The sequence below is a fragment of the Schistocerca piceifrons genome, chromosome 3 (genome assembly GCF_021461385.2).
Source record: "Schistocerca piceifrons isolate TAMUIC-IGC-003096 chromosome 3, iqSchPice1.1, whole genome shotgun sequence".
Taxonomy (NCBI): Eukaryota; Metazoa; Arthropoda; class Insecta; order Orthoptera; family Acrididae; genus Schistocerca; species Schistocerca piceifrons.
This window is the reverse complement of record NC_060140.1, coordinates 292,455,608-292,470,447: the sequence shown is the minus strand read 5'-3', so window position 1 is coordinate 292,470,447 and position 14,840 is coordinate 292,455,608. Positions and strand designations below refer to the sequence as shown.

Below are 14,840 nucleotides of genomic sequence, written 5' to 3'. Positions count from 1 at the left end.
TGTCTCACTTTCTGAACATTTTAGGTGTAGAATTCGATTAAATTTATTAGTGTCACATAACTAATTAGTAGTTTCAGCTGAAGAGTGATGTTTGTTGCAGTTCGCTGGTGGCAACCATCTGAAATTGTTTTATTCCAAATACGTACATTGTAACTACTTAGGTATATGAAGGCGTCTGATCTGTGCGCCGGCTGATATTTAGCAAAATATTAGCACTATTTAAACATCAACATATAATACCGGGGTACGCAGCAGAAATCACTTTCAAACTCACCAATAAAATTGCATCAAAATTTCGCGGGAAAGCAATGGACACCAGAAGAAGCTGTGTACGTGAACAGGGTTGTTGCTAGTGGTGAGGAGTCTAACTGTATAGATTTGCGACAAAAGTAAGCGTTCTCGCAGCTTCTGCCTAGTATGTAATACTTGTTACGAATATTAGTTTATCCATCATTGTGTAGTGCTTTGTGTTTCTGCTTGGGTGTGCTGTTGGATGGTAGCAACTACGATGCCCGCAAAAGATAGGGGTTCAGTTATATTTACGTTAGTTCTTACATGCTTAGGTAAGTTTAATGAATTTGTCCTATTATGTACGTATATTATCAAAGCTAAACTGTTATAAATGGTATGAATACATATACTGCAGCACGTAACGCCGTTCCAATACATGACTGAAGATGTTTACATTGCTAAATGATGTAGTGCAGTACCACATTTATGTTCTTAACCTTTATGTTTTATTGTGTTTACGTAGTACATACAGCAAATTCTGACTGATCGGAGTTGTTTTAGATAAATTTATTGTTGTGGTTTGACATGAAAGTGATGTTGGGGCGCTGAATGAAGTGATTGTACTGAAACTAACGTACCCCTTTTTTTCAGAGTTTGTTGCAGAATTAATCGCTTTATAAAACAATATTTATCTCATGGAAGTAAGTTCTGACGACAGCACAATACTTTTGGGAGAAAGGAACAAAATGGACAAAAATATTTTGGAAGCAGAGAATGACGAAAAAGATTTAACACAAGAACCAGACAGTGAGGTTAATAATGAAGTGCAGTCCCTTAACGCTAGCAACACCGAAATAACAACTCCACGTAGCAAAAGCCGCTACGGTCGTGCACATAAACCAAAAATATCCGACGATTTTTTAATGACTGACAGGAAAGTAGGTGCAATGTTTGGCCAAAGTCCGAAACGAAGCCCAAACAATGCAAATACAAGTGCTACGAACCGAAATGCTGCTTTAAGCGCAAGACAGAAAGCTAGACAGCTTCAAGAGGCACTAAGGGCCCCCAGTGTTTCACCATTTTCAAGCCCAGATGCAGAAAGGAGAGGAAGTAACAATATTTCAGAGAACACTACAGATCAACAGGTAGATCAGGAGCTGCCAAATAGTGAAAAGGTTGAGTTTGTGGTAAAGGAATATGTGATTAAACCTGTGGGTCAGTTAGGATGTGAACCACCTAGCTGGGAAGCTGGTGACTTAGTATGGGCCCGTGTGTATGGTTACCCTTTCTGGCCAGCACTTATTACTTTGGACAGGGAGTTGCAAGGCTTCACAAAAAATAAAGGTAAGGTGCTTCAGTTGCAGTTTGATTCTGTCAGTTAATTGCAGTTGACTGGGCTGCAGATTGTAACAAGAGTATGGTTTAAATCTCTAATTTCTTTTTTAACCTAGTTATCATGGAACTACTATAAGTAGTGTTGTTTTAGCAGTCACTTGTATGATAATTTGTTAGCATTTATGTTCAAATTTGTAGTTCTTTATCATTATTTGTTCAGTCTCCAACTTTTTAATGAGGTTGGCAGTGTGGTGGTAATAATGTATGACTAACTTGTTTCATCTGTACTTAAAAATTCAAAACTTTTTCACCTGTAAATAGCAAATTCCAAAGAAAAACTTACTGCTGCACATATTGTGTACCAAGTTTACCTCATTATAAAAAGTACTATCAAGTAGTTAACTGCCATGGTTAGTGGGTAGTAATCAGGTGCTCATCTTTTTACTGGTTTCACCTGTAATCTAACAAATATATCGTCGTCCTACACCCTGAATTCAAAAAAATGATGTGAACACCATTGTATGGGGTTTCTTGCAAATGTGGATAAAAAGTTTTACTCTGATTCATTGAAAGCTTATTTGTATTGTTTTCCTCATGATCTAAAATTGTGATGTATCTTTTGTTGTTTATTTATTCTTTCCAGCCACCCATTGCATACTAAACAGTGTATTTGAATGGCAGCTGAGGCTGTGTTAGTGTTCCACTGCAGAGTTGACTTTGCTGGTGATCGTAACTACATTCTAGTCTTCCGTCTTAACAAATTTCTCAGCTTACACAATAATTTATCCTCCAGATTTATTTACATGAAGTAGGCCTATGCCATCCAAACTGAACTGTTTATTTACTCGGAAGAAAAAAAAGGAAAGGAGGTTAATATTTTGTGTTTTAAATGTTACTTATGGCAGTGTCCTTGTAGTTTCCTGATGTTGGCAACAACTGTTGAATGCTCGCAATTATGTGATGTTCATATTAGGCCTAACACAAACATTTTGTTTTGAAATGGTCACTTTATGAGGATAATTAATTTACTGAGTGGACAAGGATACAAACGATAATGTGTCAACCATAGAGCAGGAATAACATTAATTATTTACTTCATGGCTGGTGGTTGCTGACATCAGCACACTAGGCCGCCGCTGTCATTTAGATTTTACCATTTTATGCCCCATGAATAAGGTCATTAGTGGTGGAGCATAAACTTTATTTGGTCAAGAATACAGCCATATCTTGTTTAAAGGAAATTACCCTTTCTCACCATAATGTATTAACAGAACTTACAGAAAAAAGGATGTGGATGATGTGATTCATTGAACCATATGGGATTTTGAACCAAATTCCTCCCAGATGTGTGTCCAGTGTCCTAGTTGATGTTTCACTGGGAGCGTTATGTAGGTGGCTGTTTGAAATGGTTTTCCAACACCATATTGGTGATCATTTAACAGTACCCTATGTACTCATGTTTGTGTTAGATGTAGAAATCTGTTAAATAACTGGCAAACTATGGCGTCTACTATTAATTATAGTTTTCACAGCTAAACTTAATTTGACAGCGGTAAGATTACTTGCAACCCGTTATTAGAATCCAGTTTATTTATTCATCCAGTGATCACCGTTCAATAATATAGAATTTGTCATAATACAATGAAAATAAATGGCTCTAAAATTTATACCCTTGCATAATATATATTTATAACATACATGTATAAGAATGGCTGGACAAAGCAAACTCCGTCTTGAATATGAGGTCAGGGTCTTTAACAATCACTGCCTCATTCAGTTGTCAGTATTGTACAGTTTTCCTTGATGTATACACACACAGTTTGGTCTAGATCAGATATATTATAAACATAGTTTTGCTCTTCATTGCTGTACATATCGAGGACATCCACTGTTAACTCGTGAACCTTGACCACACTGCTATGCCCCTTGCATTAACTTTAGACAGTTCATAAAACTGGCCCAGGTCCATAAACATACTGCTACGCCCCATGAATGTCTTCATGTCCTCCCCTCAGTCCATATGAAAACCTGAGTATGCAACCTCCCATAATGAGAGAGATGTTGAACTCGGGGGAATAAAAAGACATTACTATCATACACTATGTATTTGGCATTTGCTTTTCTTGCAGAAGCATTACATAGTGAACTTGCATTGTAATGTGGCAGGGTGTTGTAGTTTCCTCTTTTGTTGTTAGCTCCTGTTCTCTGTTTTCTGTCTTTGATTGTGAAGTATGCATTACTTATTGAGGCATTAGCTGAATTTTTAAACAGATTCATGTTAATAATATAATTCATCTCTTTGCGCAATTTATGTTAACATCTATTTCCAGATAGAAAATGTTGTTTATAAAGTTAGATGTTTGTTTTTCCTTGGTAAACGTAAGTCTAAACTAGCTCTTGTTCCGTGATTGAAGTATGGAATATTAGTGAAATAAGATCTATTGTTTTACCTGATATGGGTAACAGATTGGTAGATGTATTCTCATGGTGCAGTAAGAATACCCAGTTTTTTAATTTTTTAAAACTGTTCATTGTGATGAACCCATCTACTACTTGTAGTTATGATTTATTTTACAGCCATTTTCTGTAGTGCCTTTGGTTCCCAGAAAAGAATCCCATAGCGAAGAAATGAGTGTCTGTAGGGATATTAGGCATTACATCTCACATGAAATTGGCTGTTACAAAATGAGAGAACCCAAGGAGTGAAACATGCTGATGAAATTCTTTTTGCCAACATCTTTCTGTATAATTCCAAGTTAATAGACAGTCAGCATTCATCCGTAAAAACCACGTGGTTGTTTCACATTTTGTAGACTTATCATCTACACTTAATGTGACAAAATTATTTTCCCTCTTCATTCTGAATTGCATACTATTTTCTTGGTATTCGTTGTTAGTTTATTATATGTCTGAACATCCTTGAAGGTTTCATTTGCTTTCTCAAATAAGAGATCAGAGTTTTATCTGTGACTATGATGTTGATGTAATCAGTAAAAAAGAACTTTTTCTTCATGCCTTATACTGTCTTGGATATCATTGATATATATTCTAGACAGCTTGTGAGCAACTGAAATGTCCAGCAACAAATGTAAAACAGTAATAGATCTCAGAGTCATTCAGGATGTCCCAATAGAAAGTTTGTATTTTGTGTCTCAGAATAAAATATATGGTTGAAGTCTATCATGAAATTTTTATATATTATTGCAGTATACAGTTTAGGAATGTACTTCTTAAAAACAATGTCATTTAAGTGCAATCCAGCATGCCTACGGTACTCATTTAAATGGTGAACAAAATTTTGCAAGACGACTCAGCATGTAGACACTGGCACGGCTGCCATATTGCTGTGGATATTTTCTTTCAGTTGCTGCAGAGGTTGCATTATTGACATACATTATAGATTTGACATATCCCCATAGGAAAAAATCTATAGGGCTCAAATCTGGACTGCGTGGTTGCCACTTTTTCACTCCTGGAGATCAATTTGCCAGGGAAAATTTCACGAACTCGCAGTGTAGATGCGTTGGACAAGTGTGCTGCGGCTCAGTCTTGCTGAAACCATGTTCTTTGGCTATAACCAGGAAAGTTTTGCAATTCAGGCACCAAAAAGTCTTTCAACATTGTCACGTAATGTTGCATATTCACTGTAACTGCACAACTGCTTTCGTCATCGAGAAAGTGCAAGGCTATTGTTCCTCAAGCCGACACTGCAGAGTTTCTCATGCTTCTGTGTACGATTCGCTGCCTTCCAGTAGTGGCAATTTTGCTTATTGATGTTACCATTCAGGTGAAAATGAGTGTGGTCAGAGGCAAGATGTTGTTAAATGAAGGGCACTCAGTCACATCATGAATGAACTGCAGCCTCTGTCTGGCGTCCTGAGGCTTTAATTCTTCCGTCAGTTGGATTTTGTAAGGGTGCAGTGTAAGGTCTTTCTGCAGAATTCGGTGCAATGATTATTTGTGCACACTGAAAGAACTCTCCTGCATACGAATGGAGATGTTAGGATCATCAAAAACATTGAGTTAAACACTCCACAGAGTTGCCCGTTCACTATGGCCTTGATCACTTGGATTTCGATTTGGCCAGGGCTGAACCAGTCTCCTGAAATGTTTTGATTAATTTCTCATTCACATAATGCAATCCATGATCGCTGCAAAATTTCCTCCAACCTACAGTTGCTAAATCACAATTTTTGTGAAATTCTCACATACAGAATGCGCGGTCTGCTCCCAAGAATCGCTCCATATCAACTGATTTGCTAAAGGCCAAGTAAGCAATCCCCCACTCTCCTCCAATTTGTTGTGCATGTGCTGAGACCTCTTCAAATACACCATGTATAAAAAGGAAAACTGAATTCAGAAAACTGTTCACATAAGGGACAGAAATACTGACCAATACTTAACTTTAGAAGGTGCAAATCCCAAATACTGTTTGCTGGAACACACAAATTTCTTGGCAACCCCCTTTCTTATCCAACTTCCAGAACCAGTATCTTTCCGCCAGGAAGCATGAAGTTATTATTATAGAAGTTATAAGTGTTGTAATCTATATTTGTGTTTTTCTATTGCTTGTACGTGTAGATTCATTTCTTAAAGGTAATTTTTGGTCAGATTGTGTATTTTGTGATGTTGATCACGGATCTCGAGACTACCAGATTGGATAGTGCTAGTGTTGGTTGAATGCTTTACTAAGGAAAAAATTGCACAAAGTTAATTTATTTGTAATGTTTTTTCCCATGTCAGGTCAGACTTACAATGTGTGTACACATTTGCACAGGTTTGTATGTTAAAACAGTAATAAGCATTTTAGCCAGACATTGAATAACTGCATGTTTGTATAAGTGTCATTCATTCGCTTTGTATGTAAGTTGTTGTCCTTTGTATTATAATTAATCAACTTTTCAGCCATTGGACGTGTGCTGTCTCAGCCTCATTTGCATGTTCAGTTTTTCAAAGACCAGGGAAGACATAGTTGGCTGCCATACTCATCTGTTGTGCCCTACAGCTCATTTGCATTTGTGGAGGCTAATAATGAAGAATTGGCTGAGGTGAGTCCATTATAAGAATATATCGTTTAGTTAATTAAGGGTAGAAAAGAAATGAAGCAACACTGCAACAAAATTCTAGTACATAGAGTTTAGCTATCTGCAACCATTACAGTTAGTATTGTTTTACAGATAAATATAAGTACTGACTGATGTTCATGTTTGCCTTTGCTGTTTACTATGGACAGTATATTATGGTATATATGGATTATGGAAGTGTCCGATTCCACCCGTACTGCTTTGACACACGACCTCATCAATATGGCGAAAATGGTTATTCTAAGAGTCTCCAATATGGTGCCAGTGATGTTACTACATACACATGGCAATAAACACGAATATATGTATAAATAAGACAGTAACATCTCCCTCCTAAAATAAAGGTAATTACAAAATCTACAGGAATAAGACACTTCCCTTGACCTATGTTGATCAACCACAGCTGATGATACCGAAATACCAACGCCTACAGCAAAAACTACGGAAATTGGAATCAGATATTGCCCTTGATCACAGCTGACGATACCAATACCTATACATAAAACTACGAAAACTATGAGAAACAAAAGCAACCCCCCCCCCCCACACACACACACACACACACACACACACACACACAAAAACAACCCATGACGTCACAAATATGACTAAAACGACCATAAACCATGATTCCAATATGGCGCATGTAAAGTTGGTATGTACACATTATGAGGACGAAAATACATCTAAAAACAAACACACACGCTTTCCACAAAAAGCCTAATGACACTAACGGGACAAGCGCGGGAAATAGGGTGTTTTTGGGTGGGGGCAAACTAAATAGAAACAAATTTAGACACCCGCCCCTATACAAAACCACACAAAATGACGAAAAAAACCGACGTCACAAAACTTCCCAAATACCACTAAACACATCATCTGGAATCGGACACTTCCCTCGACCTATATAACTCAACAGCAGCTCCCGATCCCATAAATTAGGATCAAACACTTCCCTTGGCGTATATAGCTCAAAAACATCTCTCGATACCAGTATCAACATACACAGCCACACATTGGTATCGAACACTTCCCTTGACCTGCGCGCTGTTAATTTTATCTGTCATATCCATTCCTGAACAAAAACAACAACCGATTAATTTTACCAAAATTACGACACGATGTACAGCGAACAGCACTAAATTAACCTTCACACAAAATCGTTAACTCACTGAAACGAATTCCATTACAAACACAACCGACACTAACAATTCTGGATAATGAGCAAAAGCAAACTGAGCCCATTACACCACACAGTCGAAAACAACCAACCACAACCCGACGACATCTACAAACGCGCCACACTCACAAACCAAACTCCGCGCCATCGTGACGTCACACACAACACCCTCACGTCACGGGTCAAAGCCGACGTGTGGGATCGGACACTTCTGTCGACTCATTCCCATTAACCATCACTCCCCCCCCCCCCCACCCCCCCGTTAACTTTTTCACTCTTAACACATCCCCAATGCCATTGGCATTGTGCCATAGTGTTGCTGTTCTGTCTTGTAAATCATATTATAACATAATTTTCACATTTCCTTGCACTATTTTGTGTATACTTCGAAACATCATGGGGTTGTTTGCTCTTTCCCACATTTCTGGCCCTCAATTGCAGTGAATGAACTTCATCCTGTGTTAAAAATTATTTGACTGAGAAATTCTCCTTTCCCCATGACTTAATTCAAAACTGTGTTAAAGAAAAGTATTTAAAATATCAGTTAGCATAAAGCATCTAATTTGTCATTCTTTAGCAGAGTGTTAAATAAATTGCTTCAAAAATGTTTTGCGCCACATACATATCCCTGAGCAATATGTGGGCCGAGACTGAAGGGGAGTATTCTTACCATCAAAAAGACATATTACGTTGTAGAAAGGCACTGTTAAAAGACACTTTATAAAGCTGTCGGACACAGCCTTCACTAGCAAAAGAAAAATGCACACCATTCATACACTAAGCGAGCACACCTTATGCACACATGACTGCAATTCTGTCCTGAGATGCTGGAGTTGGCAGTCATGTGTGCATGAGGTGCTTGGTTGTATGTATGAATTGTGTGTGTTCCCGTTTTGCTGATGAAAGCTGTTGCTGAAAGCTTTACGTAAGTGTCTCTTAATTGTGCAGACACAATTTAATGTGTCTTCCTTACAGTAAGTAGCAATCTGTTTTTTCCTGTATTGTTGATATTCCTATCTGGAGTTTCCATTGTTTGAAGGGGAGTATGGAATGGAAAGACTTGTGAAATTAACAAAAACACAAGTTCACTGTTATTATGTGGACACTATATTGTGGTAGTTTTAGGTGGGGAGTGATTTGAACTGTTGTCGCGTAAGATACTGTTAGAGGTCAGGCCTGAACTACCCCTGCCAACTGCAGCAAGCAGTTGTGCTGTAGGCACTACCAAATGCTTTGTGTGCTCCAATTTGCTTTCCGTTGTGGATTGCTTGTTTGTTTTTTCTTCTATTTAATGAATGAAGAGACTAATCCTGGTACACAAAGGGATTCAAATGTGCCTCTCACAACAACAAAAGGAATCAGTAATCTCTGTGACCGTTTTGTCAGTTCTGCTTTCATGGAAGCACAGAATGCAGATGTAGGATGGCAGCCCTTCAAGAGGGAGGCAGGGCTTATTGCCCCTCGTGCCTCGGGCAGTGTTAAGTTCTGATTTGTGTATGGTCGCAGCTGACTGCCACAGTATCCTGTGTACATAATAAATAAAACCTAAACAATGATAAAGGCAAAGGAAGTCTGGGTGAAAGTGCACATTTTTGCACATTGCAAAATCCAAATCTGCTGCTGGATAACATTCAATACTGTGTGTTCCAATGCATGTATTGTAACATGCTTTGGTTGCCTTTAGCATGCTGCTGCAAGGTGGTAAAGACATTGCTGCTTGAGCCTGTCCCACTCTTCGTGGTGGCCTTCTGGAGGTTGTCCAGGATGAGAGGAGGATTCCTGCGATGATGCACCACAAATGTCAGCTTTTCCCAAGCATGCTAAATCAGGTTCATGTAAGCAGATACACCAGCCCATTCCATTTCGTTGATTCCTGTCTCCTGTTCACAAGCAGGGTGTATGCAGCCTGGGACAACTGGGAGATCCGGGAAAAACCCGGGAATTTTTTCATCTGGGAGAAAACCAGGAAAAACCTGGGATATTTTTAGAATTCCGGGAATTTTTCGTTTTTTAGTTTTCAGGTAGATTTTTGTAATTTTGACTGGTAATAACCGATACTCTAACAAAGGATATTACTGTATCCCACTACTGCAGAATAATACTTCAACAATACAACATAAACGAGAGGAAAAAACGAAAATAACTTAAATTGTGAAGGAAATGCGCCAAATACAACAATGACACACAGTGCTCATGCAAGCGCCTGCCAATTGAAAATGTGTCAAAGGCTTTAGGAAGACTATGCAGTACTTCATAACAACAAATTGCCTCCAATCTACCGGGAAAAGGGGACGCCAAATTAATATTCTTGAGGAAAAAAACTTGTTTCACAAAGAGCCTAGTTAGCGCATGTTTGTCTATCGATTATTCATATGATTTTGAAACACTTCCCTGTTAGTTTTTGAAAATTTTTGTACACATTTGAAGTTGATTTCTGAATGAATCATAAGTTGACTTATGAATGCATGCATAGTGCACGTGATGTATGTCAGGAGAATCCTTGTTGTATCTAGAAATAAACTTTACGCGGACAAAAGGGGACGGGGCTATACGAGCTGAGGGAGCAAAGCCGAACAGATGAATGCCAATCGCTGTCTGATTATGCGGTTGATTGGGTTTACGAATGATCAGCATTGTTATAATTACTATCGAAATCCATAGATTCAGACTACCAGAATGGAAATAAATGACTGACAGGAAAAAAAGGTGAGAAAGTACGTAATCTATCTTCTCGGTGTATCCAAGAAAATGAAATTTTGACAGAAAATTTTTGGCCAGATCACTAGACTAGTGGCTAGCAGCCGCGTGAGTTCTGTTCTGGAAGTAACGCAGAAAATGTGTTGTTCGAACATGTAATAACGCCTAACCGGAAAATAATCGCAGGATAATTAAACCTGTGATTTTGGCAGGGTTTGTGAAGTTAATTGGCAAACAAATTTTGACAGTGGCAGCAATAGCTACAGAATTTTTGATGACAAGATTGTTTGTTAGAATGAGGAAGGAGAAGAAATGGGGACATCACACAAATTATGGAAGAATAAGACGATTCCAAATTTATATAAAAATTTCGTAATACTACTTTTCGATCTCATGCTTCAGAAGCTGGTTCATATGAATGAAATGTGAAACTATTTCCTAACATAAAGCTTTTTGCTTGTAGTAGGCCTAAAAGGCATTTGATGTTGGTACTTAGTGGATTATATTCTGTCATGTTATAAAAATGGTCATTTGTGTCAAAACAGTCTTGTTTATTTGGTGTGTTACAAAATTGCTGCCATATTAGAAAGGCCTATTTTGTTTTATCTAGCAGACAGTGACAAAAGAGACGTAATCAGATCGAGAAACCACACCAGTCTTGGGTATTATTTGCATTAACAGCTTTTTCAGTATTAGATAACGACATTTCGATTTTTCATGTAGCAAAACGTTTGTGAACTTTGTTGAGTTAATAGATTCTTTCGCAGAAAGGAAAGCACGCTATGTAAAGCTGTAGCAAGATTAGAGAGGAGAAAATGCTTGGAGCTAAGGTTTGAAGAAATGTGTAATTTTTTTTTATTTTTGCTTAACTCTTGTCAGTATTGGTTTTATACATCCTATATTTAATTTTATGTCACACAAAACATCAAGTTATTAACTAATTGGCAATAAAGAGTTAAGATTTTCTGTCGAGTTCTTGTTCTCTCGATTACAAATAATCCCATCTGCTATTAATTGTGAGATTTTTTTTTAAGAGGGGCAGGCTGTCAAATCGGCCGCCTGGGAGAAGGAGAGCCACCACAGGACATTTAAATTTCCCTTCTCCTGAATATAGTTTGGACGTGCGGTAGCAAAATGCGTTGTGAAGAGTCGTGGCACTGCACTTTGGCATATTTAAGACCAAATAATATGTCTTAATTTCCTCGAATACGTATGTTTTATGTTTCAGACTTTTCAGAAAGATGTGCACTACCAGATGAACATATTTTGAAAATTCAATTTTTTTTAGCATTGACCCAGTTCGCAAATGTGGTAGATCCGGGGCTGATGCGCAAAGCAGTCTGAGTTATGGTGGGTAGTCTCCACGTGACCCGTGTGTACATTTAGTGATTTTGCTGTTTCCCCTTCGTTTACTCTCATCTCAAATGAAAACAAAATGGATATCTGTGGCCGGGAGCTCTCAAGTGAATTAAAACACATTCACATAATCGCGGAAGGCTGAAATATGTCATTAGTTTAAGATTTCATTTTATTTCCACCTTTCTGACAGTCAAGCATTAATCGCCTTGCGGAACAAGGAAGTTATTTTTGTCTGTTTGCTAAAGAAATTACGTTTTCATTTTCTAGCATGTATGGCATTTTGCCATAATAAAGAACCAAACATGATATAATACAGTATTGGTGCTCCAAGATAATTTACATCCCGAAAATCACACTGAAAAGCTTAATATCGGGTCGAGGTCTACTTCATTGGGAATCTGGACATACGAATGTGCCCTTTAAGTATGCACTTTAAATGTGCACATTTTATTATGGTTCACGAAATTCCAATGCTCTTGCAGTATCCTTTGATGTCTTGTTTCTTTTATGACATAATGTATAATCTTTCAATGTTTTACACGTACGTACGTACGGGCTTCCTACGTCATGATAGCCACTCAAACGCGGTGTCGCCTGTTATCTGCACTCTCTGGCAACTGCTGAAACGAACCTATTTCTAACAGGTCGCGGGAAAATATTGCGAATGGTGGTTTGAAAAACGTTACTTTCAAAGTAAATATCCTTTTACGTAAGTTGAACTATGTGCAACGATGTACCATGAATTTATTAAATCACAGAGCATTTGACTCTCATTTAAAAATCAACTCTTTGATGATGAGCCATTTCGAAGAATTTTGAACCCTGAAGATCAGAGATTTATGTCATTATTAAAAATTTTACTGGCACATTTGTGTGATATATCTTAAAGTGTAACACGCGCAAAAAAGATCAACAGTATATGCGAAAGCTGAGCTTCTCTTGCAGCTTGAGACCAATATTATATGTGAAAGCTTTTCTTTTCTTGTAGCATCACTATGTATATTAATTTAAACTATTAACTTTCCCTGTTTATGTGTTTGTGCTACTTAACAGTGATGTTGCTGTTGGCTGACTACATCGGGTGTCCTATGCTCTGAATATTTGCTGTCATCGGCTGGCGAGATCACGTGACATGAGCTACGAATGGCTTACAAAAACGCATTGAAATCTCAATTTCAATGATTTGGAAAGTAACATGCGGTGTTTGGTGGAATTCCAATGTATACTTTCGTAATACGAAAATATACAGCATACATGTTGCTGCACATCAAAGATATTTCCAAAACGCATCTTTTTCCCCGAGTTTCGTTTTCTGAAGTGCCAGGAAATTGTATGCCCGTGTATAAAACCATAACCATTCAAAGGATTGATAAGGGAAAATGTATTGTCACCCGGGAGAAAGTGTATTTTTAACCAGGAAATCCGGGATTTTTTTTTCCTTGTCCACGTATACACCCTGACAAGGTAGACTTCATGTACCCATGTCTTGAAAAGGAACCCAACACTGTAGGGCTAAACGATAGTTAGGAAACTCCTCTCCCAATGTTGTACAGCCCTAAAATTAGGGTTCCCACACACTGCAGCCTCACTGCTGACACCTCTCGGCCATCGCTGCCATCTCGCTTTTTGCGTGGAGTATTTGCGCTGTAGCAGTTCACCTCGTTAGCTGAGCACATTATTTCCAGCTGTGTAAAATGAAAACTATGCTCTCTGCATCATCTTACACCAGTTACAGTATTCATAAAGGATAAAAAGTAAAACTTTAAGAGGGGCCATCCACATTCGAACCATGAAGTTAATTTGCTAGCACCTATCACAAACAGTCATGGAAAACTGATGGAGGAGCAGTTGATTTGTACTGATGATTTTTTTTTTATCTCGGTGGAAATATTAAATGCTTAACTTAACCATTTTAACATACCAGGTGCTAGAGTGTAATGAAATGAATCTTCAAACAAAAACACTTGGTTTGCAAGGACAAATACAGTCGTAGAGTAAATAATTTAAATTTGAGTCTTCATTTTCTGCTTTTCCCATAGCTTGGTGTTTCTAGTACAAATGTGCTGTGTGTACCAATAACAGAAATGTCTGTAAACAGCTAAAGCAGAAAATGAGGAAAGAGCCATCCTCTCATGAGTGATTCATATCATGTTATTACCACAACCAAGATTTGTATTTCAGATAGAATCATTAATAACATGTCAATATAAAAAGTACAAATGTGATACACAGTCTGAAAAAAAAAATTGGATCTTGTAGAGCTGGGTGACAAGAGTGAGTTCTGTTTTTATTGAGTGCAGGAATGTCATGTACAGGGAGACGGGATTGACAGTTATTTTTGTAAACTCCCATTTGAGAGCATATCCTTGCCACAAAAATGAGGGAGCTGTATGGCTGAGAATAGGCAACCAGAAAGTTGGAGTGTGTCTGGTTGTTCCTGTGATGACGCACATAAGGTTGAGCTGTGACTCAGCAAGTGTAGTGTACGGGCTGTTGATCCAGACTGCAGTACAGTATTCTGCCACAGGAAACACCAGTCAAGAAGTTCGTTGTATTGGAACCAATGAAACCCACATCGTACCACAAAGTTAATACAATATGTTTCTTCGCTTCATCTGAGTGACAGTTCTTAGAAAATGCTCTGTAAAGTTGAGCACTCCGTCAAGATCTGTATGGATAAGTTTACTGATAAATAGTTGGCTGATATGTACCTCGTGTATTGGGTCACTGAAAGCAATGGAAGAGTAGCACAATAACACTACGAGGTGCGGCTAGAAAAAAACCGGACTGATGCTGGAAAAAACATTTATTTACAATTATTTACAATTTCATGTTATCTCCTTCAATGTACTCTCCACCTCGGTCTCTACACCGCTCCATACGAATTTTCCACTGTTCATAGCAATGCTGCAGATCATTTTCGGTAAGTTCATACATTACTTCCATCGCTTTTT

The 14,840-nt window shown here is 38.0% G+C and overlaps 1 protein-coding gene across 2 annotated transcripts in view; it reads left to right on the top strand.

The window, feature by feature from the left end:
- Positions 1 to 225: 225 nt before the first annotated feature.
- Positions 226 to 14,840, top strand: part of LOC124787948 (histone-lysine N-methyltransferase NSD3) — a 123,492-nt gene continuing 108,877 nt past the window's right edge. The window contains exons 1-3 of one of the 2 annotated variants that reach the window (XM_047254947.1): positions 226 to 389; positions 883 to 1,575; positions 6,472 to 6,614. In XM_047254947.1, the coding sequence (XP_047110903.1) occupies positions 927 to 1,575; positions 6,472 to 6,614 (792 nt within the window). In that variant the 5' untranslated portion in view covers positions 226 to 389; positions 883 to 926. Of the gene's footprint in view, positions 564 to 882; positions 1,576 to 6,471; positions 6,615 to 14,840 lie in introns of both variants that reach the window. The other variant, XM_047254946.1, reaches the window with a different exon arrangement.